At 42.0% G+C, this 26,095-nt stretch overlaps 1 protein-coding gene across 1 annotated transcript in view; it reads right to left on the reverse strand.

Annotated features, from left to right (window-relative positions):
* Positions 1–793: 793 nt before the first annotated feature.
* LOC128911172 (VPS10 domain-containing receptor SorCS1-like) overlaps positions 794–26,095 on the reverse strand; it is a 303,650-nt gene continuing 278,348 nt past the window's right edge. Inside the window, exons 20-28 of the mRNA XM_054205538.1 lie at positions 25,595–25,728; positions 23,515–23,638; positions 22,409–22,521; positions 19,139–19,270; positions 8,750–8,849; positions 3,973–4,078; positions 3,638–3,798; positions 2,174–2,292; positions 794–850 (exon numbers count right to left, since the gene is read on the reverse strand). Of these exons, the coding sequence (XP_054061513.1) occupies positions 794–850; positions 2,174–2,292; positions 3,638–3,798; positions 3,973–4,078; positions 8,750–8,849; positions 19,139–19,270; positions 22,409–22,521; positions 23,515–23,638; positions 25,595–25,728 (1,046 nt within the window). The remainder of the gene's footprint in view (positions 851–2,173; positions 2,293–3,637; positions 3,799–3,972; positions 4,079–8,749; positions 8,850–19,138; positions 19,271–22,408; positions 22,522–23,514; positions 23,639–25,594; positions 25,729–26,095) is intronic.

Here is a 26,095-nt window from a genome sequence, read left to right on the forward strand (position 1 = left end):
TCATGCTGGCAATAACCTCCTCCAAGTGCAGTATGGACAGACCTCCCTGCCTGTAATGCACGCTAGTTCTGTTCCATTCGAGGTTAGGAGGCAAAACGTTATCAGTGCTATCAGTGGGATGCCTTGGTGCGAGTAGGCAAAAAAAGCTGTTTAAGAAAGAGCCTGGCCTTGCGGTTGGGATCGCCCACGCTCGCACTTGGCCGTGGGGCGCAGGCAGCAGCTGCAGCTAGAGGAACGAAGGGCAGAGTCCAAACAAAGACATGAACCAGACTGACCAAGAATATTTTCAGTGCCTTTAAACTCCAGTGTGATTTTTTCGTGTGTCCTATGAAAGTCTGCTGGGGCAGCTAGCCCTCCCGCAGCCCAAAGTGCTAAAAGAGCAGTTAAATCTAAAGCCAAGAACCCTAAATGCCCCCCCCCACCTCCCCCAGCCCATCTCCCCCCACATCCCAGCCCACCCCTCTCCCTAAAGAAGAGACCCCCATGCATATTCTTGGCCTATATCATTATGAATTTTCTACAAATTAGAGACAGATCAGAAAAAAGAGAGAGTGGAGGGGTGAGGGGAAGGGCCGCAGGAGTGAATAGTGGTACCAGTTCCGCTCCCCCCACCCCCCACTAAAATTGAACACCTGTACAACGCAGTTCCACTATGGTCTCAGTATAATGTCCACATGCACAGGCTTAAAGCTAAAAACCCTTTGTCATCTGAAGAATTAAAAAGTCCAAATGCAGCGAGTTCTCCTCTTTTTTTTTAGATATAGATATTTATCGGTGTCCTCAATTCAACCATTTACATAGGAAGGGATTTCTTTTGTGCTCTGGGGCTCAGCAGCTGTGGAAATACTTCCTGTGGCAAAGAAAGAACAAAATAAGAAGAGTCAGTAAATAACAAGTGTTTAGCCAAGGAAGAAGTTTGAAGGTATCACCTTGCTGGCCTTTGGGATTCAGCTGTTCCAGACTGACCCGTTCTTCCCAGAAATGTTTTCTTGTCATTCAAAACACTGAAGGTGATGTCCTGTTCTTTTGCTAATGAAGATGATTCACCCATGTTGAACAGAAGAGGGAGAGGCCAGAGCAGAGGGGTGGAGGGAAGGAAGGGTTGAGGTCCTCAGAGGAAATGTGTAACTCATTTGCAATGATAAGGTGTTGGAGATTTCATAAATAGCCTTAAGCTTTGCATTTGCAAAAGAAGAGCCTAAACCACTCACATCCAGAAAACAGGAACTGTGTTTTGTTTGCTGCCAGAGTTTGGAGAGAAAATTAAATGTTCCAGGGACATTCATTCAGATTCCTCCAAGGAAGGATCCCTGAATGTTAGTCAAAGGGGTTGAAAAAACCTGGCTTCTGAACAAGCATACAAAAGAGAAACACCCAATTACAGTCTTGCTTTGTTTTCCCAAAAGAAAGAAAACTCATTAAAAAAGAAATTGCTGATTTCCAGAAACAGATGAGGTGGTTGTATAGGAGAGTGAAGAGCCTTTGCACTTTCTATTCTGTTCACACGTAGGTCCAGACCTTTTCATTTTGTCAATGAGCTCTGATTCAGTTTCCTCATTCATCTTACTGACAGGATGGAAAAACACTCTTAAGTTTGTTGGACTGATTCCTTTTGATAGAGAATTGAGTCTGTGTACCCCACACATTTACCTTTTGTGCTCACTAGTGCAGTTACAGGTGCAAACCAAGGAGTTATAAAAGGCCAATTTCTGGTTCAATACAGTGTCCAGTAGCACAGCTGAGAAACACACAAAATGCTGGCTATTGTTGAAAGCCAGAAATGCTGTAGTTGCACCAAACGAAAACCTATCCCCCAAATTGGCTTTTCACTGCTCTTATCCCAGAGGCATCAAGGGATTAGTTTCCCACACCAGTAAGAGCAGTTTTGAAGCTGCATTGAATAGAGCCAGCAGGTGACTGACTCATACCACTTCAGTCTGAATGACCTGTGAAAATATGTGTTTCCCTACCTCTGGAACAGTGTGAACCACAGACATTGCATACTTTAAGAAAAGGGAAGCCCAAAGCACATCTAGCTCTAGGAGGAGAGTTCCTGGCCTGAAATTGGGTGTTTCTCCCTTAGCATCTTACATCAATTTTGCCTTGGAGGTTTCTGGGGGAAAAAGAAAGAAAAACAAATGAAAAAAAAGAATTGTTAAAGTTTAGGACCCACCGCTCCGGGTCTTGGCTTGAAACCTCTTGGTGATCCACAAGCCTTTTGGAAGTCCTCTGTCCAGACTACCTTGGTTGCATTTCCTTTCCTTGGGTTCTGGACTGTGGCCTGGGGTTGCTCTGTATGGGGAACACCACATGGGAAGGTTGGTTCCCTCACTCCATCCTGTGTTCTGCTAAGCAGGCATGTCCAGGTCTGCTGATGAATAGCTGCTTAAAAGCTTTTAATAGCCACCAGATCTCCCTTGGTGAACAGGTGAGGAGAGATCACTACTGATTGCAGTGGGACTTCCAGCTTAGACATCAGATTCATCAAGAGACTTTCTTCTTTTTTCCTCCCAGGTTGTTTTCACAGGCCATAATCTTAGCACACCACATTCCCTCCTTTAATTACCCTTCCCCTTGCTCCCACTCTGCAGTAGCTATGAGACCAGGCCTGCTTTAGCAAACACTCCCATACAATTTAGGGACATTCTCAGGTAGGATCTAAAGTTTGGTTAAGTGGATGCAATCGTCCAAATAAGGGTTCTCAGTTACGACTATGCCTCACTCCTGTCTGAGCAAGAACAGCTATAATTCCTCTAAAATAGGTCCATGTCTTTATTTGCAGTGGTCCTGTTCTGTACCTCTGGTCTGGGCCTGCAGAACCGTCACCTCACAAGTGAAGCTGAGCCATGCCCAAGCAATGCTCGAGCAATGCTGGCTTTAGCAGAAAATGTCCCCAGGCTGAAACCTCCCTGCTCCTGCCCAATGCTTTCACTAGAGTCAGGGTAACAGAAGACATGTAGGCATGAGCAAATGTGAGACTGACCCCAGTATGCCCACTCCAAGTCTATTCACTTTAGGTCCTATGGAAGCCTGCCTTGCAAATTTTCAACCACAGAGTCCTGTGGGAGAAATCAGCCTGAGAGCAAACCCAACTGTTCAATGCAGAGATCCCAGGTTTTGCTCGACTTCCCTGGGAATCAGCCAGGCTAGCATTGCTGCTGGCAACAAGGTCTGACACAACACAAAGGTCACAGCAGTCAAAATATCAACAAATATTTAGCCTTTAGATCTGACTTACCGAATCACCCGCTCACCTCCATGTTCCAGGTGAGCGTGGCTGAAGTTGTCCTGGATATGCCTTGGGTGTGGGGTTTAGCCCCGCAACTACATCAGCCCCAGCAAAATAAATTGCCTTATAGCGCAAGTTAAGTGCCGGCAGGATTTTTGAGAAGGGGAAGGGATCTACATAGAGCAACTAGGAGAGAGAAAAAGCCTGAAGTTGTTCCCCTCCCTTTCACCACATGGCAGTGAGGGAGAGAGGAGAGTTAGCAAGGTTTCCTGTAGCAAAACTAATGCTGCAGCAGAAGAGGATGGGAGGAGGAGTGTGCAGGAATATGGGAAGGGAGGAGGCTGAGAAAAGGGTTAGCCAATTACAAGTCAGAGTCTGACCAGCTGCGGGATGCTGCAAGTTATTTACCTATGGGCTGGACTTCCAACTTCTCATCTACTAGTTGCTCAGGGCTCACCAGCTCACTTTGAGGGACATTAGGTATGCTTTCGCTCTGACTGACTGGACTGACCATCTCTTGATCTTTTTCATTCTGCATCTGTGCATATATATTAAGGCCAGGAATCTTCCTAAAACATTAACAGAAACCATCATTGTGGGGTACTCTGGCAGATGATGTAGCATCAGCTTTTACAAACCAAGAAACAAATCACTGCAAAAAAGAAAACCCAGCAAAACAAACCCCAAACACCTCCATGAAAGGCGGCAATGGGGAGAAGGAAGTGGCTCATGGAGGGTCATACCTTTTGAACTTGTAGATTATAAACACGGCTAGTCCCACAAAAACGACAGAGAGGAGCATCAGCATAGCTGAACCGCTGTGACTGGGAGTGAGGTCCACCAGGGGAGCTGCAGGAAAAGGGAGAGACGATTAGAGCTGCTCCCAGACCTCATCTGTCCACACATCTCCAGGCTTTTCTCCCTTTCTAATCCAGCTGGGAAGAAACCTGGGTTCAGACCACTGGTGGTGCCCAACTTACCCCATAGCTTTCTCCTTAGAGGCCTCTCCTCTCTGGCCTATTAGAGGACTGCCTGAAACACAGTCTCTCATATTGCAGACAGTTGCGTAAGTTAGTTGCAAATGAGGTCACTTGGGTACCTCTGGATGATCCTGGCGCTACCCATGGGCTAGCTTGTCATGCTGACTTTCTATTTCACTCAGAGCTAGTTTGGGTAGCTCCCAATGCATAGTGAATGATAAGCAATCGGGTTGTCAATTTTACTGAAGCAACAATTGTCCTCTCCCTTCCTGAGCAGAAGTCCAGTGCCCTTCACAGACACTGCCTCAGCATCCATGCCTTATCATGGCAAGCTCTTTTCACACCTCTGACATTTTCAGTTTCTTCCTTTATCCTCTTCCTAACTCTTATGAACACGTTCTACCCTCCGGTGCCCTGCTCTTTCTCCCACAAGTCTTTCATGCCAGAGAGTGCGCAGATTCGAGAAAAAAAAAAATTAAAAACCCTAATCAAACAAAAAGTCCCTCTGTGCTTCTCTTCAGAGTTTTGTGCACCACCCTTTCAAAGCCCCTTGCTAAATAAGGCCACACAAACCAGCCAAAAGCGTGGCTTTCCCAGAAATCCAAATTAAATTGTATTAAATAGAGACAGTTTCCGTCACACATATACACACACAAACAGAAAGACATCTAGCATCCAAAAAGGGATACATATAGGCCCAGCAGTCTCAGTTATTCAGGCAGACACTAATAAAACACACTGCAGACAGACACACAGCTGTAGCTGTGCTGTTACGGAGAGCTGATGCACACAGCCGATACGTCCTCACCAACTGTCTCTACCTGGCATTACGCACAGAACAAGGTACAGGTAGTGCCTTCCTCTGCAAAGCAATGAAAGTTAATGGAACTGCTGCCACACGCACCCTCTTTCTCTTGCACCTCTTCACATGCACTGAACAGACCCATCCTAAACCAGACCAGAAGACACAGGAAAACACGCACACACAAGCAAATACTTACTCAGGCACACACATCAGAACCACACACGCCTTTTCAGCTGTCACACCCCACCTGATAAAGCCAAAATTTGCACAGAGAAGTAAAAAAACTTCTCGTTCCTATATCAAGCCGGCTATCCTCAGGAAGGTGAGGCACCAGGGTGAAATGATGCGTTATTATGAATTCCTCCCACATCTCCACTCTGCCCCCTTTGCGTCTGTGTTTAGTGGGTCTCTGCAGTTCTGCGGGATGACAAAGTGGCTCTCCAACTGATTCAGGCTCAGCATCACTCACTGCTCTTGTTATAATGCTGTGCCGAGAGTCTGGTAGTAAACAGCTATTTAACTGCTTTGTGAGAAATACTGGCATATTTTACTCTGCCTTAAGAGTTGAGGTTGTTGTCTGTTGGGTTGAGGACACTGGTTGGGTGGATTTGTTTTCACGAGAAGAAGGAATGAACATGATGAATGGATTGCAATCTATTGTCCCTAATTGCCATAAATTAAGCCTTCCTTCAGTGTGGTCTGAAGAAAGAAGAGGGAGATGTGAAATGTGCTGAGGCCAACACCTGTCATTCCTCTGTGCTCCAGGGAAGGCACATGCTCACAGACAACACACACACACAGGCTCATTTCTACAAGTTCTGCTTGAATATCCACACCAAGCTAGTTTAGATACCTACGCTTTTGTTCCCTGCAGCTTCTCTGTTACAGAAATTGCTGCTGTGCATGACCAGGCACACACACTGGGGGAACATACGTGTACATACGTGTGCACTTAGAAAAACACATGCTGAGCTTTGCGGTTCAGTCAACTACAGCCCATAGCTGCCCAGAGTCCGACACAGTCATAGTGAAAAGGCTGGGAAAGAACGGGCACCACAGAGCAGAGCACCTCTGGGCCATATGCATCTCCCTGGCTTGTGTTTTCTAGGGACTGCTTCTGGTGCTGGCTTGTGTTCCAGGTTTCTCTGCTTTATTTTATTTATTTTTTTATAAAAGCTTGGATTTCAAAAGGACAATTCTTCTTCTTCCTTGACAACCAAAACAATAGTTTTCAGCAGCGAAGTAAATCTCTCTTGGCATTTTGTCAAATTCTAAACTGTTCCCAAGTTTTGATGTCATGAAATTAGGCCTTTAATTTAGGCAGGGAACTGAGTCATGACCTCTGCATCTTGATAAGGAGCCCTATTCCCTCAAAAACCTCACAGTGGCTGCTCTCTGGGCTTTTTAATATCTAGTTTGGCAGTCCAGGCTCATTTTGCATTCTTACTGAAGCATACTTCTGCAACAGACACAATCCTATAGCATTCCTATAGGACGTTGTGAAGCCAGTTACAGCAATCACTCACATCTCACCTGTGGTTTCAAAGAGCAGTACAACAGAGCCTACCTTGCAGGACAAACGAGTGGTTGTATCTAGTACGGACAAAAAGAACTCATTCCTGGTGTGTGCGTAAATACAATTAAAAATGTCCATTTTTGGTGAGCACAAAGGACACGTATTTACGCAGCGTGTCTGAGCAGAGCACCTTCTGCTTCAGCCTGAGCTAGCAAGAAACAGGCCCAGAGGCCATACAGTTATGTAGCATGGCAGTGTGCCACACTGATAGACCCTTTTGGTTCAGTCGGGGCAGCAGACAAGGTTCAGTAGCCCAGAAAAGTGCTACAGTACCTCCACTAACTATCTGGCTTCGGGACCAGCATCACTCTGAGCATTGATGGAGCCGCTGGGGCCCCTGTGCACTCCCTCATGAAGAGATGCCCAGAATTCCTTACCAAGAAGCTGCAGGAGGCTCCTACATACAGCACCAAACTTGGATCCAGATTCATCTTGTATTAAAGAGAGGGCTGGAGATGTGATTTTAAGTGTCATCTGTTTCCACTACATGAAATCAGGAACGTCGCTTCAGGAGCAAGAGGTAAAGACGAGCCTTTCCCAGGAATATCTAATGCCATTTCTTCTAACTGTAATTTTTTAGAAAAGGCCTATAGGATATTCAGGGCCAGAGTAGTCATGTCTAAATGTTCATTTAGGATTTGAACATGACATTAATGAATATTGACCAAAATGGAACAGAGTCATGTGCATTGACAGAGTAAATGCCCAGAAAAAAAATTCAAAAATGATGAGTAATTGCAGGTAATTCCACATTTGAAAGTCACATTAAGATTCTTTCAGATACATTTCTTTTAAGAGATGGGTACTGAGGGTTTTCTGAAAGTACATATAGAATCACTGGTCATCGTTGAAAATTCAGGCCAAGGATCTCTTCTCTGATAACGACTATTATGTAAAATGTATATGAATTTAAATCTTAAATGTAAAGTCAACAATTCTTCTGTGTCATATGTCTATTACTTTTTTTTTTTTTTTTACAATCTACAGGAGAAAAAAAAATCAAACAAACTGACTTCTTAAGCTGTTGTGTTTTGAGTTTTTTTTAGGGATTACTCAGCTGTGCTGCATCTCTGCTTTTTTACGCTTTTGGTTCTAACATCTCTAAAAGGAAGCATCTGATCACCTGTTTCACAGCTAATGGGAAACAGAAACATGCAGCTATATTCCCAGGGCAGATATTATCAAGTTCTGCTTAGGAAAAATGAAATATAGCAAACACCAAGGCTGTCTTCTAGGGGGATTTAAATTCACATTACACCCTTTCTTAACACTCTCTTTCCTTCCCTTTGTGGACAAGGCAGCATGTGGACCAACATCAGCTTGGGCAGACCTGTTCATACGACCGACATCAGCTTGGGCAGACCTGTTCATACAATAAAATGCTTTTTGTAGAGCAGTTTGTTGGTACAAGTGAACTGAGTCTTTTAATTTGCAAGTTAGCAAAAGAAGCCAATAACAACTGATCAGAATTATCAGCAGCTCCTGGAGAAGAGGAATTTCTAAGAATCCTGAGCACGGATCTGTTCATCCCATCTCTCGTAATAGTTAAATAGAGGCTGTACTGTGAAATGAGGGTTTAGCATACAGAATAGACAGAGGGACGTGCAATTAAATATCAGGACTTTGAGATGGCTCATTTTGAGATAGGATTAGTTAAAGTCCAAACTGCCTAATTTTATGTGTGTGCATATGTAAATTGATTCTTGTCTTTCAGACTGCTGAACAACTTCTGAACTGTGCTTAGTTGCTTTGAATGTTCGTTGACTCTAGAATATCTAGCTGGTAACCTTTGCACTGCGTGATCCAGGCTGAATACGCCATGGTGCTGCTTAGCTGTTGAATATTTCAGAGACAGCCAAGAAGTACACATTTCTACTGCTACTTATACTGCATTTCCAGCACCAACAGCAAATTCTTGCACATAAAGTAAACAAAAGGATTAGCCGTAAATGCAAAAGCATTTCTTTTTGTAATGATATAAAAAAAGGGGGAGGTGGGGCAGGCATTTTAATGTCTGCCCATACACTGAGTTATTATTGTGACATAAAAATAAGAAATGTTTAAAATACAGCTGATTGCACACTACTACCACCAAGGAATATATTGCTTGCTGGGCTACAGAGCAACAGAGAGAGTGTAGACAGAAGGAGAATACTGACCTGCTGTTAAATGGGCAGCATGGACAAGGATTTGAACCCCTGGCTTCAACTCAAAATGGACCAGGTTTTGGTTCAGTTTCTGGATCAGGGTTTCTGAAATCTGGAAAAAAAAAGCGAAAATAAGAAATGCATTTGTTTCTAGATCATTGGTTTAGATTGCCAACAGGTGGGTAGGAAATGGAGCTGCACGCAAAGCAAAGATTTTGCAGAAGTACCAGACTTTCCGAGCACAAAAGGGACCCCCAAAGAAACATTACACCCACATGTGTGTCTGCATCACCTGCCAGCAACAGCACAGCAGTGAACTCCGTTTACTATTTAAGCAAAGAGAAGCATTTCAATTGTTAACGCTCATTCGCTCATAACAAATAACTATTGCTCATTGAGCAGCCAGCTCTTTGATCTTAGAGATTGTTCATAAGATGTGATATACCTCAATCAAAATTAATAGTTTAAGTCCTTACCCCAGCTTGCACTGAAATTTCAACTCCTAAAACTAAATTTTATTTCATCCAGCTCTGAGTTTCAAGCCATCTGCTCCCTAATCCTTAAATATGTACCAGAACCAGGTCAAATCTGAAAGCGTTTACCGACCACAGAGTGTGGCTTAAACAAAATGCATTTTCCATCTATTCTTATGGGTTACAGAGAGAACACGCTCTTATATACTCTTTTTCATGGGAGAGACATTCCACAGAGCTTTTAGATCATCAGACTATCATGCCATAACTCTGATGACAACAGTAGAGCTCTAGCAGAAAGAAGGCTATTCCTCCTTAAAGGACACAACAGAAAAGATGAGCATTTGCTGACAGAAGACCTTATGAAATCTGTATTTGCACAGTAAAGAAGCCAAGCTTTGGTCCAATCTGTTGGTAACCATTCCTCTTTTTAAGTCGGTTTGTCACAATATTCATGGAGTCACTTTCTCCATATCACTCTTAATTAATATCCAAGAAATTCCAGGCATGTTGCCATTAAAAGCGAAAGATATGGATAGATTAATCAAGGAATGGAAGCCTACAGACATAGTGTTGATAGTTTGTTGTGTGTCTTTTGTGTGTTCATTTGCTAGATGTTTCATGAATTTCACATTTTCTTACAGCAGTGAGCAATCTTCCAATTGAACAGAGCCACCGTTCCGCAGGTTGGTTTATTAGGGAGAGGTGGTTGGAAAACTGCAATCCCCCTCTCCTCCTACCCCCCAACCCTTAAAATGCAGTTGCTGAGAACCTTATGTTTTTATAGCCATACCAAGATCAAGAGGAACCGTATTCTAGTGCTCACCACTTAATTTAATTTGTTTTAAATAAATCCTTATTCCTTCTTGAAGATTAATGAAAAATTGTCAGAAAAAAGAACATTCCAATAATTTTTACACCATCTTTTTCATGTTCTTCATTTTAGTCTGGTTGAGTTATTTCAGTAAATGCTACCCAGATATGATTAGATGTTCCTTGGCTATCATTCATCACAGTACGAGATTTATCTACCTCTTTTATTTTTTTAACATTCTTAATGGTTCTTTCAATACTCTTGGCTTGTACACTTCATTTCTGGCTGCTGATCACTTGAATAGGTGCCTTTGGTCCAATATCAATTTGGCAATAACTCTTACAGGCATTTTATTTATATTTTTAATATATCTCTTTAAAGTTTACAATTTTTTCATGAGTGCCAGAATGAGCAGTAAATATATTTCTTCCTATAGCAAGAAAAAATACCACCTGCTTACAAAGAGCCATCTGCTGAGCTCAGAGCAGCAGGGATGGTGACACAAAGATGTGCAGTACATGAAGAAAGCCTGGGAGGCAAATTATATCCCTCTTTAAGAATTTGAGCAAATTAATAACCAGGACTGACAACTATAAAGAGTGCTTCATCTCTAAAACTAGACCAGCAGATGCAGATTGATATGCTGTAAACCAGGTACATTAATGGCTCGTGGAAATCATGGGAAAAATATCATCCTGGCCATTTCCAGTCCCAAACATGACCTGAGAACTCTCCCCCATGTCCCTGCAGGAATCATCTTCCTTTATGCTCTGAGATCCTGATGCTGCTGGAGCAGCTAACCCTATGAAAAAAAGCAACTACAAGACAGTAAACTGAAGAGCCAACCACATTGTGTCACTCCTCTTCAACACGTTGTGATAGCTGCGGGAAATGGTCAGGGAAACAGTAAGGGTGAAAAACTATACGTGATGCTTTCTACACAAAAAGTGGCTTAGTGTGATGTGTAGCTGACACTGCAGCTAGCAAATGTTGCTATCCAGTATTGGAGAATGGTTTCATCAAGGGTTCAGGCAAGAAATGAAAGAATAGGAGAACCTCGTGAAAGCCAGCATGAGAAGGGACCAGAGACTTTGTTGGGCACCAGTGGCATGAAGGAACCCTGAGATCTCACCTGGCCTGCCTGAGGACTCCTGTGGCACAGAGTGAGCAGGGCAAAGCAACAGCACCAGCAGGGACACTACAGCTGAGAGGTGCCGTGGCAGCCTCCCAGCAGGCAAGCTGAGCCTGTGAGAGAAAGCTCAACCAATATTCTTGTCTGGCAAGCCAAGGAAAAGGAACAATAGGAAGGGGAGAGGCAGGAAGAGTGAAGGCAGTAAGAAAAAGGAGGAAAGGCAGAGAGAAACAGTCACAACTGAAGGTTATGATTACTGTATTGCATTGTTACCTGCTCATGAATGAGGACCTCATTGTACTACATCCTGTACAAATGCAACTCAGAATGAAATTATTTCTGCCTGAAACCATCAGTATCTCAGCAGAAGCTTGAAATAGCTGTCACTATTTCAGGACTATATGCAAAGTGTCAAAGCAGGCAGCAACTGCTCATGCTGCTCAGAGTATACAGCATATTTCCTTGGCTCAATTAATTATATGCTCTCCCACTGGCTTTTTGGGTGCAGCTTTTTTGCCTGGGTCTTTATGGAATCTGAACAAGTCAAAAAATGAATAACAGCCTGAGACCTTCAAAAGCGCCAGAAGTTCTTGTGAGAATCAGACATCTGCCTTCCTCAGGCAGCTCTGGAGATTCCTGACACACGCTTCTGAGGGAAGAACAGATGCATTCAGACGTGTTTTTAAAATGTTTGCTTGCTTAGTACAATATTTGCATTTGTCTTTAAGTGGAAAGTCAGATTCTCTTCAAAATAGACATATAGACAGTATAGAAAGAGGGAGAAAAATGTATTTCTGTGCTTCTAAAAATTATCTAAAATAGAAACCATACACAATGGTTTACAAACGTCAGTATTTGAGGTCAATGAGCATGTTACACACAGCCAAAAGGCCAAATTCACGTTGGGATTGGTCACTGCTCTCCAAAGTTCGACCTGACGATGTTTCTGGTCCTCGCATGGTCCCAAGGGGATCTGTGAACTACAGATCACTCACTCAGGACACTCACTTTGAGACTGGAGAAGTGGCTCTTCTGCCTTTCTTATTCTATCAAGTCTATTTCTAGCTCGGCGGATCACAGGTTATCAGACTTTAACCTAGGAGTCGTTCCTACTTATATAATTTGTTTATAACATTATTAAAGTGTCTTTGAAGTAAATCTCCACACTCAGTCACCGAGGTAATGAAAAGGTTTCAATGGGAAACATTTTGGGTCTTGTGCCTCCCTTTATTTCTGCATTCAGAGTGGTACCATGGATGCATTTTTGTTTAAAAAGCAGATAAGGAAACATCGAAGTTCTTTGGTTCTATGCAACTCCAGTTGAACAGCTAGACCTTCAGCTGGGGAACAGGTTGGCTTCAGGCCTGTCCCTGTTCCTCTCTCACTCCTGGAGATGCAACTAACTCGGCTAAGACAAAACTTCTTAGAATAGCAACCTCCTAATTTATAGTCTTCAAGAGTCTCCCTTGTGAAAATAATTAGCTTTCAGAATTAGTTTTGGTCCTTAACTGAGCCTCATTGACTTTATCTGCTTCATTTGCAGAATTAAGCATGATGTGCAAAAATAATTCAGTAATAGAAACCATTCTTCATGTATCATTTTTCATCAAAGGACACATAATGAATAATAATAACAGACTATTTGTGAAGGAAAAAAAGAGATTCCAATTTAAAAATGGAACAAAACAAAAATTAATTTGGCTTCTCTTAGCATTTTGTCAGAATTAGGACTGTGAAAGAACCATGTGCACCAAGAAACAGAATTATCACTCATAAGGGCATTTTCCCAGACCATTATTGAATTTTGAAACCTCTGGTGTAAATTGGTTTAGAAAAATTGAATATGATTCAACCGCGCCAGTATGTACTAGCTAAGAATCTGGATAATTTTATAGATACTGTGTAAGGATCTCAACTAATGAGTGCTACACTTCTATTCAATTCATTGAGTGAATCAATAAACAACTAAGAAAAGAATTATGCACATTGATTGGTAGGAAGGAACTCGAACCAGCATTACAAAAGTGAATCAGGAGTCAGGGCAAACGTGGATTACTTTAAACTGTGCCACTCGCCCTGCATAACCTTGGTGACTTCACATGAGGCCTCCAAAGCCTGTTTGCCTGAGCACTGAAAATAGCATAAACCCTGACTTACACGGTCCAGAGGGAATTTCGTGAGATCTTCTAATGAAAAATACTAAATTCAAGTTGCCATTAGTATCCAGAGATACCGTGAAAGCACAAGGTGGAGGATATTCTTGTGGTTACTCTGGGACAAGAAATGATCAGCAGATATGAACCCAGAGAGGAACTTGGACATAAAAGCCAGGATCGACTTTAGATGAACAAAGGTGACCAGTAGGAGTCTTGAGGATCAAGGGCTGCTCTGTACACGGAGCAAAAGAAGAGCAGGCGAGAGGGCTGATAGTCACATGGCAGGAGTTAAAGATATTAAGACAAGATATATAGACAGCCTTTTCCACAGCACACAAGCAGCTGATCAAGAATAGCTGGCTAAGGAAAAAAGGCTTTGGTACAAGGTGTTCTGGTTCATATTATTCCATTCTCTCCCCACCTGCCCTTACTTCTTAAATACTGGCCCAACCTTCCCTAAGCACCCAGTGGAGGACTTGGTCTGCATGCAAAGGTAGAGATGTTAAAAAAAAATAATCTCTCCTGGTAAACACTAGATGGCTTACCCCTCTTCCTGGAATTTAATTTCCAAGACTGATTGGCACGATTTTCTGTAAGATTTGAAAGCGTTCACTGTCATGATCTGGTTGCTAAAATATTTTGTTGACAGGCACGTACATCTGAAATACGTCAGAGGAAAGAAAAGTAGTGAAAGTGAATACGCTAAAACACTAAAGCTTAGGAGGGTGGGTGAAAAAAAAATACAAAAAAAAAAAAAAAAAGACAGAAGCTCCATCAGCTACAATGAAGCAGAAGTAAAACTAAATCTGCTTTAAGGAAAGAACCCTAAGACCTTTACACATACAGGCTTCCTGAATGCCAGCCTCCATAGTGTTAAATTTGCCAGAGGTATTTCATCTCCTCAGTTCATCACTGCCCATTTGATACTCAGTCATCCATGTCATTTCCCATCTCTTTGGCTGGATACAGATACTGGCCACAGCTGCAACATGTTGAGCACAGTTGGCTACCAATCAGCTGGTGCTGCCATTTGCCAAAGACTCCATCATGCTTGCTACACTGCTGATAGCTCTTTTCAGAGAGAAGATTAATGGCTTCATAGGTCATTAACTAGTTGCTCCTTCTATTTTGCACTCTGCTTTTACGGTTATTTTGAATAGGCCAGGTAAAAGCACGCACACAAGAACTAAGGGGAAATGCATGAACACACTCAAACCTTTACTTGATATGAAAACATCACTTTAGAATTCTCGTGTATCTTCTCCTTACACCTCATTTGACTAACAGGAGACACATCTCCTATGCTTGACAAAAAGCCTCCACTAGCAAACAATATGGAGAAAAGATTATTTATGAAATGCATAAATAAAAAGGTAACCCTTCAGAATCTTCCTATAGCGCAAAACCATACACTGAAATAAATGGAGTAATCGTACCTGTGTATTTGTATCACTGCCCTCTACTGAATTGCAAGTAGCATATCTTCCTACCACGCATTCATTTTGAATTGGACTAGTGCTAAATATTACTCAAAAATTACTTGAAATTCTACTAATTAGGTCTCTGCCTTTCACCGAAGAGAAAGAATACGTTGCTTTTGAAGCAGCGGATCTGAATTCCGTAATCATCACATTCACCAAGCCCGTCCGCAAAGATGGTGTAACAACTGCCTGCCTGCCCAAGGGGCCAATGGCAATTCTAGGTGACTGGCTTTGCAAGATTTGGGATATTTCAGTGGTGTTGCAGTAACAACACGCAAATCAAACAGCAGAATTTTCCAACCGACAATTATTTCTACATTTTTAAGCAGGTTGGTAGTCTGTGCTCAGTTGCTGTGAAATGAAGCAGGGGAACGAAGTGATATAATTCAAAAAAAAAAAAAAAAGCAAAGTCACAATATTCTGGTCATAAATGCAAGAACTTTTGAATATGCAAAATGTTTTGGGATTCTGCAGGATGAAAAGGCCTTTTGATTCTTATGAAGCTGTGGAGAAAAAGTTTACACTGACTTCAGAAACTGGAGTGGATTAAGTAATCTGAGGTCCTCAAAAATTCTGTATTTATGTATTAGGTGGAATTGTCCTATGCTGCACATTGAGAAAACTTCTCCACTCTCACACATGGCCTTTTTTTATAGCTGACAACAGCAGTTAAACTTTTTAAAAGGTACTTTAGCCTCCCATGGGAAATATCAGGAATGCAGAGTTCACATTTCTAAATGTAATCTGCAAATAGATATGACAATAATTGGTACTGTGTATACACACAAAAAAAAAATAATTTGGGGCACTTGAATGAGAGTGGTACATTAGCTCAAGGAGAAAATGACATCTACCATCTAACCACAGTCTCAACAGGAGCATAATCACCACCCTAATGGAAAACTGCATGGAAATGTGTATTTGTCAAGTGTGATGCTGGGGCTAGGACAACTTCCACAGTCTCACTATTATTGTACCCAACAATTCATGACTTACTGTGTTTAGACTCATATTTTATGAGTGGCACAGTCTAATATAATAGATTTTGACAAATGGGAAACTAAGACCTAGGTTTTCAAGGGACAGAGGACATTTAGCTGCCTCTGAAGTCAATGGGAATTATGTACCCAGAGATCACACAGCGGCTGGACAGAGAGACCCAAAGGTATGCTTAAAAAGCCAAATGAGTGTGTACCAGATAAAACCAGACCAGCTTAATCTGCCTCAAGGGGAAAGAGTACGAAAGCAAGCCCTCCATGGTCATTAGATTACTGATAAATGTGAAAGTCCACGAAACCACATATACCTGTCATTGTTACCCATGGCAGAATAATGGCCTAGCTCAAGTGATGAAATACAGCTTGGTTAAGCGAGTTCCCCAAAACCCTCACAGGTGCTCTGTGACAGACATGGCCTGCAGCAACTTCATGAGTTTTATGTGGGGAGATGTCACTTGAATTCCCTCTTCAACTACGGTTTCTATCACTCTTCCCTTCCTCCCACTCCACCAGCTGTCCTTAGTCCTGCTTGTTCTAGCTAACAAAAGTTAGCGTGCATCACTTGCATGATTTACATGGCTTCTGCCTTTCAAACCCAGGTTGGATGGGCAGAACAGCAGGACCACAGAGCGTCCCTCGCCTCTGTTCTGGTACCTGGCATGTGAATAGGGGGGGTTCAGATGTCCATGTCATATGATCGCAAGTACACATGCCGACTGTCGGAGGCTCTAATAGGTGGGGAAGAGAAGAAGGGGGCTATAGCACACTTCATTCTCCTGGTAAATCTGTGTCTACAATATGCATGGTGGGTTTCGTGCCCTTCTGTGGTGTTTCACTCAGTTTCACCAACTTTTGATTTTGACAATGAGTTAGGTTTTCCCTCCCTTGGGTACTGAAACAAGGGCTTTTGCAGAATAGAAACAGAAATTTCTGTTTCTATTTCCGATCTGTTATGACTGCAAGTTTTTCAGGGACAGAAGCTATTTGTCACTGTGTCTCTGGACAGGCTTACCACAAGTCTTAGGTTTGGAGAGTAGCTTCCATGTGTGAGATGACACCATTAAAAAAAAAAAGGAAAGAATATAATCAAGTGCTTCCTTAAGAAACTTTATCTATCCATTGCAGTGTTTGTGCAAACTATTTCAATTTTGGTCCTGTATACTTTGAAGTTTATCTTCGAAATTAGAAAAAAATCGTCCAGAACTATAACTCCTTTGGGTGTGCACCTGGAAACACACAAACTCACATACGTGCCTCTGAATAGCTTGTTGCTTGCTCATGAACACAAAACAGATTTCTGTTCCAACAAAAAAAGAACACTATACATCATAAAGCACCTAAAAAGCAACTTAAGCTGTCATCAGCAAAAATATCTGCTTCCAGTACTCATCGCAGTGACTTCAGGCACAGGGAGAAGCTGTTGAAAAGGCTCTGAAATGCTTTGGGAGAGGGATAGTGAAGGAATGCAGGCTAAATGGATGACAAAACAGGAACAGTATCAGAATATACCTTTATATATATATATCAGGGATACCTTTTGGGGGCCTCCTTAGGCCGTTCCCACTGAAAACAATGCCATTTTCTACTGGAGTAACTAGGAAGGGGAATGCAGTAACCGCAGACTAGTAAGAAAAACATTCTGATCATCCTGATGGGAGCTGGGGAGATACTTCTCCACAAGAAAAAGCTGGCTGCAAATGGCAAAAAGTTTCTCTCTCTTCAAAGGTTACCGTTTGGACCCTGCAGGATGCCAGAGAAGTTGCTGGAGTCCCACTGAAAATGACATTTCTTCTTGTCCATAGAAACGGTCATGAGAGCACTGTCAGGGCTTCCTTTCTCTACAGCCACAGAGACTTGTTTTTACAAGGGGAAAAAAGAAAGGGACAAAGAGAGGGAGTAACTGGCAAAATACAATAAACTGCTGAAGGCTGGAGGGAAGCTGGGTCGGATGTAAATCTGAAAGTTTATGGACTGGCTTCCTTGCCAATTTGCGATGGAGGAAAAGAGAAGTGGGCTGAAGGAGAAAAGGGAGGAAAGGTTTTGCAGAACAGTAAATCTCCATCTTTTTTGCTTATTACATGGGTGGTGAAAATTGCAGAGGAAAGTCATTTGTCAAAAAAAGATGATGGCTAAGGATGCTGAGCAAGGGAAAGTTTAAGAATATGGGTGACCTAGTGGTTTGAGGCCCATGGCTAAGTTAACAAGGCTTCAGACCACTGCAAGAGGCAATTGCAGCAGCTCATAACAGGTCAGCAGATGAAAAGACTATTAGAAAACAAGAATACAAGAAGGGGAAGATACTGTTGACACATTCACTGATGGGAAGACTTCACTCATTCCCAAATTGAAGGACAAATCCAAAGAGAAATGCTAAATCCCTTGTGCCACCCAGTGGAGTAGCAGGCATCCAGTAATGCTGAGTATTTCGCCATGGCTGAGATTTGTGAGCTGATGACGCTCTCTACCCCAATGCTCATATAGCCCATACCAACATGGGCTATGTCTGCTTGAGCCATGCACACGCTGTATGTAAAGGCAGAGGTACAGTGGTGCTTCACTCAGGGCTAGTTATCTTTGCCCTTGGAATCTGAGGTCATACGCTGAGTGCTATTTTGGGATTTTTGCCCAGCATAGTGTTTTATCTTTTAGTCCTAATCATGTTAGGCCCACCTGGTGGGCAGGACCTTTTGGGTTTGCAGGAAGATATAGTCCTCCAGTTGTCATAACCTGCTTCAGCCTTGCACAGAGAAAACAACCCAGAGGGGATCAACCCCACTGCCAGCACCACAAAGAGGGCAGGCAGACAATCCAACCCCATCCCTGTGTCTTAAAGTAATGAAGTATTGATCTGCCCAGGTCTACCATCCAGCCCCATCCTCCAGTGCTTTCTCAGACTCTTGACAGCCTCATAAACTTTGCCTTATGAGGCTACTCCAGTTCCTGTTGGCAGGAATCATCCCCTAAATTCTTCCTATTTTCTTCCTACCTCCATGAAATAGAACAGGACTTCTAAGGGAGAGACAGGACATCATACAAATTTATGCCAATTTAACACTACTGAGGGAACCCAAATGAGAGTCTTCACTCTCTGCAGCTCCAAAGCCTGTTTCCAGTGTTTGGGAGGAAAAAAACCTACCAAACAATGACACCAAACAATCAACAACAACAAAAAAAACCCGAAGAGGATGTAGCACGTACCACAGTCATTCTTTAGACCCCAGTGAATCAGATGCATTTGTACCACAATTATTTGTTCTACCTTCTCTTGGAAATCCCATATATATATATGTATGTATATATATACACACAAATGCATAAACATACACGTCAAGTAATAGGCACAATACCTGCTCTAGGTCTGCTGCTGTTCTTTTATTTTCTCCTGTGGCATCTTGATATGGTAAAATGAAGAGTTCGGCAGACGTGGGCAGACCAGGGAGCACTGCGACCAGAATATGCTTGCTTGAAATACCTGTTGCCTGATATATAGACAATTAATGGACAGATAAAAAGTGGGGATGGCATTGAATGATGACAGCTTCTTTTCTAAGGCATCGCAGTACTTTTACAAACAATGTAGGGTATATCTGGTACAACAGGGAGAATCTTGTTAAAATCCACTGCAGCTAAAAAGTCAAGGATTAATCATTTCCTGATCTACGCTATTTTACTATGTTCTCCAGTAAAACATGAAGGATCCTAAGGCAACAGTGATACTCAGACATGCTAAAAGGAGCTCCTAAGTAACAGTTGCATATGGTATGATTTGTTTTGTCTACATTTAGCTATTTTAAAGTTATCTGACTATCCCACGTTAGCCCTTCAGGTTCGTTCTTTAGTCAATGGTCAGAAGCTGCATGTTAAAGGGCAAGGTATGTGGGCAGAATTGCACTCCAGGGGTGTGATTAGCCAAAACATCTTAAAAGCCTTGTGGAAACTCAGGGAGAGAGAAGATGATGAATCAAGTCTGAATCCCAAAAGCCAAACAAATTCTTATAGTTCACATCCTGGGTCAATTCCACAAGTTAATGAGGACCTCTTTATTTTTTTCTTTAGGTGTTAAAGATCGTATTAATCTGCAAATTCTTATTTTTTTATCTTCTTGTCTGAAAATCTTAAGCAAGCAGTTTAAATCTATATCCCCCTACAACACAAATTAGCCAAAATTCAGATAAAAGTACCACACAGGCATCACTACCAGGGTCATCTCTGGTCATGGGTTTCAGCCGCTGTTACCATGACGTTACACAAATTGCAGAGTTCTTCTCCGGAAAAGGAGCTACTTTGGCCGTCAGGAAGTTTTGTGAGCCAAAAGGAGAAACATAGTTTGCTGAATCTTCCTCTTTGTGTTGTGGATTATCTGGGAAATGCATTTAAATCTCAAGGTTTTGATTTAAATCTTAAGTTTCCAAGTGCTGAATTTAGTACATCACTTTTAAAGGGGGAAAAAAAAAGAAGTGTCCTCAGATATCAGGGCAGACCATAGCAGCTGGACGCAGCACAGAGATTCTCCTGCAGTCAGGACTTGCAACCCTCTCAGACATTAATTGGACTTAAAACTCATGAATTCTTCTCCCTAGTAGTTCAGGAGCAAAGACACGGAGCAGCTACTCATTGAAGGAAACGATGGACAGAGGACAAGGAGTCAGGGAAACTGATTACATATCACCATTATCTGAGCTAATTCTGTGGCTATCCCGCACGTGACTGCTGACAGCCCAGGGAATACCCTGTGGAGCTCTGAAACCCTTCCCCTCTATTGCACATCAAGGAGAAGCACGTGGTTTTGCTGCTGTTGGGTTTTTTTTAATGTGGATTTAGAAAAAAACCTATAACAATATAAAGGTCTCATATATTCTTTCCAAGTATTTTTTTTGCAGGCCAAGGCTTGCGTTATTTGTGCTTGCGTAATAGGTTGTTTTAAGATGTCAAGAAAAAGACACAGTATTACCAGTTAATGGAAAGTCTACATTTTCTGAGGCTGGGAATGATTTTGTTTTTTTTTTGTCTGGAAGGTTTTGGCTGATCTACTCAGTTCATTCTTGTCTTCTTCATCAAAAGTGGGAGACAGGACTCAGAAAATCAATGATGTGAGCAAATAATTATGATCATAATACAAAATAGGATATTGCATGATAATCTGAAATTATCCCTACTTAGGGAGAAGATCAGATTTTAGCAGAGAACTATAATTTCTTATGCAGAATTTTTATCCAAGTCTATGGTACTCTGTAATAAGAATGTAATACTTTAATAAAAGTTCATAAAAATTCTATAGCGCAGCTATAATTTCCTATTGAATTATTTAGTTATTCAACTCATTTTTATACAGTTTACTTAATTGCTGTAGAAATCTATTGGGTTTATCTTCAATTTTTACAGGAACTTCTCACAAAGGCTTGTTTAAGGTGAATCATTTAGCTATATAAAGAGGGATAATTAGCTATCAATTTTTTACTTTTTTTAACTCAAACAACAAAAAGACTCTTTGTATTTTCATTGCTCTTCTTTTGGAATGTAGCCTTGGTACTGTAGTTTTATAATCCTTTTTTATGACTTGATTTTGTTTTATTGAGTTGTTTATATTCTAAAAATTCATCCTGCAGATATATGGATCCTTGAATACTTGATACAGACATAAATAAGTCAGAAGAACATGCTCCAGAAAAATGTTCTTCCCCTCCCCCCCTCAGCCTTTCCTCTTCTCCTCCTGTCTTGAGGAAACTGAAGAAAAAATCTCGGAAACAATCCAGACAAGTTTGTGTGCACCTGATTAATGCACAGTGTCTTTCCAGTCTTTTTGCACAGATGATGCCACATATGAACATATAAGCTTGCTAATAGCATCTACAAGCCTTGTATCCTTTCAAAATCTGAGTATCTATATTAAAAAAAAAAAAAAAAAAGAAAAACCCCATTTCAAACAGTTCCTTTCACTATTTTTCTTCTGAGGTGAGAAACCCCAGCTGTTTCTTCTAACGTTTCATAGCCTCTCAGTTTGAAATCCAAATCTTTAGCCACGCAAGAATATTTTTATGACATTCTCTTCCACATTTAAAGAAGGAACTTCAGAGCTTCACCATAGTGTTGATAGGACAAATGGCATCCAATCCTGACCCATGAACCTCACGCTATGTGAAAGACATAAAGCACTTACTGTGGTGCTCTTCTCGGTAGTAAAAATGTTTTCTTTTTGGTCTCCTAAGTTTCCTACAGCATATTTGTAATTCCATTAGAATAGCACTATTTTCCACTGCTGTATAAGAATAGCAGTAAAAGAAGTAACAATTGCTATCCAGCAGTAAAGGTATTTGTACAGCTATAGGTAAGTATAAGTAATTTGTTTTCTATATGCCCCTTTCTCAGAAATATTCCACATAATCCACTGGCATTAAAAAGAATAAACTGAAGGCTGACTCTGAGCATCAGATTGTTATAGGATGGGATAATTTCAGCTGTCTATATAGTATTCTATATAGGCCTCAAACACTAGTTTAGCCTCCTCTTATAGTTGGTAGAAACAGAGAGACACCTTGAGAGAACAGCTGATCTGGTCCTATTGTAGGCACAAAGCAGAAATTAGAACCATTGCGACACAGGTTATGCATATTGCTTACCTCCACCAGAGCTCTCTTGACTACTCTACTGATGTCCCTTCTCCACTCTGGGATATCTGGATTGTAGTCATCCAGGTTTGCAGAGAACGACAACCGCAGGGACTGGAATTGCTCTGCAGATACAATGACATGGTGGTGAGTAAAGACTGAGAAACGCCTTAGTGCCAGCGTGGGGAGAACTTGCTGCAGCTCATGTTTTGCTTAATCAGTCCGCAGGTGATGCACAGACTGTCAGAGAATCCAGCAGTGTGTCTGAGAGATTCACCGAGAGATTTGGAGAATCTGAGAGATTCACTGCTCGAGTGTCATGGTACCGAAAACGGTGATCAGTCCTTACTTCAATGGATGAATAGCACTGCAAAGGGAGCTGTGTTGGGAATGTAATTGAAATGCTACCTTAATCTTGACTTCTGAAACAGACAAGCCCTGTGAAAGAAGCTGTGATTGTAGTCTCATAGACATGCTAAAAACCACTTAACTGGAAGGAGACAGGGATAAAGGTTGGGAGAGGACTAGCCTTGGAAAATGTACTACTTATCTCTGTTGCTTTTAACAGAGATGTTCACACTGATCACTAAAACCACGTGCTTAGTTAATATAAACAGTTAAAACTGGGATTCCCAGTGGTTCTTAGACTATATCTACACCATACAACATTTGTGTGCCTTAACTGCTTCTGTGGCCTGAGTACAATATAAAATTAGTACAGATTTCTGTACAGAACTGCAGCACACAGCATTGACTTACTTTTCATGCTACGTAGCTTTTGCATGAGTTAAGAGGCCTCTACTGGCCAAGAAGGGGGAAAACCAGCTTGCAAAATGACCTAACATTTTGACGATTGTGTAGGAAGACCAAATAGTGATAGAGCAGATGCGGAGGGCTCTGGGAAGGAGAACAATGTTCTGCAATCATCTCAGTCTGGACTAACATCACGCAGTGGCCTTCAGAGATGTTATGCTGAACCGATACTGAACACTGGAACCAACCTTATAACCTCACTCAAAGCATCCTGGAATAAAGACCTCATGTTGCTGCCAGCTAACCTGCCACTCTAGTTCTTGACTATGGAGAATCCTATGTGAAATGAAGGAGGAAGAGCTCACCATACACAGCAATAGTCTTTGTATCCTGAAGAATGGTGTTTCCTGCTGAGACCTGAACGGTGATGGTATTCATCCCTTCCACAGAAAATGTGAATGTGATACTTCCTTCCAATGTGATCAGTGGCTGTATCAGAAAAGGAGAAATTAAGTTAATTTGGCTGGAAAGGAAGAGAAAAAATGAGTGTGGGTCTCTAGTGTATTGGGATGGTTTGGGGACAGATCCAGCTTGGAAACTTAAGACATAGAAGGCGTCCTGTGACATGGAAGCCTATTTTCTGAAGAGGGCCCAAGTATCCAGATGGGGATGTCCACCTGAAGCTCAAAGTAAGGCACTATAATTTCCAAATAAGCTATGTTTTAAGATCCCAGTATTTCCTTCCTACTTAGCATGCTAGATGTTCTGGATCCCATGTTAAAGTGTCCATGTTTGCTGCACTCCCCAGAGAGAGGGCCAGATCCTAACATGAGGGACAGCCAGACTCACTGCTCAGGTGCCACAATCCTTTCCCAGATCTAGCTGTCAGTGATTTGTTTAAGGTCACTCAAGGAGGTTGGGACAGAACGAGGAAGCACATTAAGATTTCTCAGTTGTTCTCGCATGTTGTCTTTAGACAGGAAGCTGTCATTTTTGGAAAGTGATGGTGCTTAGAAAGGACACAGATCCCCTCAGCTTGCTTTGCTGTGCAAACCAGTTTATCAATGAATTGTGCCCCCTTTCAGCAGTCTCAGCCCTAACTTCTGTTTTCACTTATTAATGAACTCTGGGTGAGATCTTCAAAGCACCCAGTATGAAGCCAAATTCTGTTCCCATTGTAGTCAGTAGTAAAACTCTCACTTCAATGAGAACAGAGTTAGACCAACTCTGATCACTTATGAGCTTAGCAGATCAGAGGGAAGGTTAAAAGGTGACAATCACAGCCTGTAAGTACCTCTAGGGGGAGAAGATTTCTGATCGTTCAGAGAGTTCTTTAATCTACATACAAAGGCATAACAAGATCCAACAGCTTGAAACCGAAGCTACATAAATTCACACTACAAACATAGTGCATGTGTTTAATGCTCAGGATAATTAGCTGTGGGGAAATAGTTGGGGGAGAGGGTAAAAAAGAGAAGCACTGAATTCTCCATCATCTGAGGGAAATTATTAACGCAAAACAACAACAAGAAGTCAAGTTCTGCTTTAATCACAAAATGTTAAATAAAGCAGAAAGTACTGGTGAAACTCTCTGACCTGCATTATAAAAAAGATAACCATGTGCGGCTGAAGCTCCCTCTTGGCTGTACAAAATCCATGAGAATCTTTCCCCCCAGAAAATTATTAGGGTCTCTGGGTACTTCAGCCATAAAGGTACATAAAATAACAGTTACAATGCCGGTGCAGATTTACCAACACTGCAAGCACTGAGGCAGCAGAATGTGGTGCATGCTGTTCTCATATCTGAGCAGAGCCCAGAGGCAGGGAGGTGTGCTGGGAACCATTTTATCCACTGGTAGCACATGATAATAAGGTCTTCTTGCACTTGTGCTTTAGCATAGAGTGTGGGGGCTCAGGGTTGGGCTCAGCATATTTAAGGGGAGGCACAGAACTAATGGCAGTCTCTTCCCTTATTAGTCATCAGAGAAATGAGGTTTAAACTCTAGGGCTATGTAAAGCCCTAAAAACTTTAGGACTTGCTCAAACCAGCTTGAAAGGTAAGTTTCCTAAAAGAAAAAAAAACAAACCCAAACCAACAAGTTTTTTAGTTGTTGTTATTGAAGAAGGGAGGGTGGGGAAAAACACACTAGAAACTCTTCCAGATTTTTGCTATGTCCACCTTTGATGTAAATGCAGGGAAAAAGCTACTGGCAATTTGCATGAAATGGCAATAAACCCTTCAGCTAAGTCACAGCAACAAACACAATGCAGTTCTTACATTTCAGTGTTGGTACATCAAAGAACCATTAGTGTCTCAGTCTCTGGTTTATAATTTTCTTGTGTGTGTGACTATTTAGAAGCATTCCCAGATCCCTCTCTCCCTCCCTCCTCAATCAGAAAGCTCCTCCAGGATTATTTTGACCTCAGTCCATAGAAAATACAAACCTCCGTGTTGTTCCCGAACCACCAGATGTAAGTAAGCGTTCCCACTTGGCTTGGCCACAGTACTGCCGTGGCGTTGACCTCCTTGTTCTTTGTGGTGACGAATGGTAGAGATAAGTGAACATGTTCCAAGGGGCCTGCAGAGACAGAAGCAGCAGGTGAGTCTTCCCTCCCTCCGAAATGTCAGTCTGGCAGGGAAGAGTACTGAGGGGATATCCATTGGTTTAGTGGAGAAGTCCTCCAAATCACTTTAGGGCATGACAGTTAATGCTTCAGCTTGGTGTCATTTCTAGAGACGCAAGCTTAAATCCGTTCCTCATAGAACACGAGCTATCCCCGTACCTGGAGCTGAAAAACTTGGACTCTCTACTGCATGAATGTCATATGCTCAGGGACATTATATACAATTTAAACGACAGGGGCAGAGCCCTGTTATGTGAATATGGCCTTCACCAGGAAGGCATAAGAATGTGGACAAATGGCTTCAGTGGGCATGAAGCATCT

This window comes from Rissa tridactyla, chromosome 6, assembly GCF_028500815.1.
Source record: "Rissa tridactyla isolate bRisTri1 chromosome 6, bRisTri1.patW.cur.20221130, whole genome shotgun sequence".
Lineage (NCBI taxonomy): Eukaryota > Metazoa > Chordata > Aves > Charadriiformes > Laridae > Rissa > Rissa tridactyla.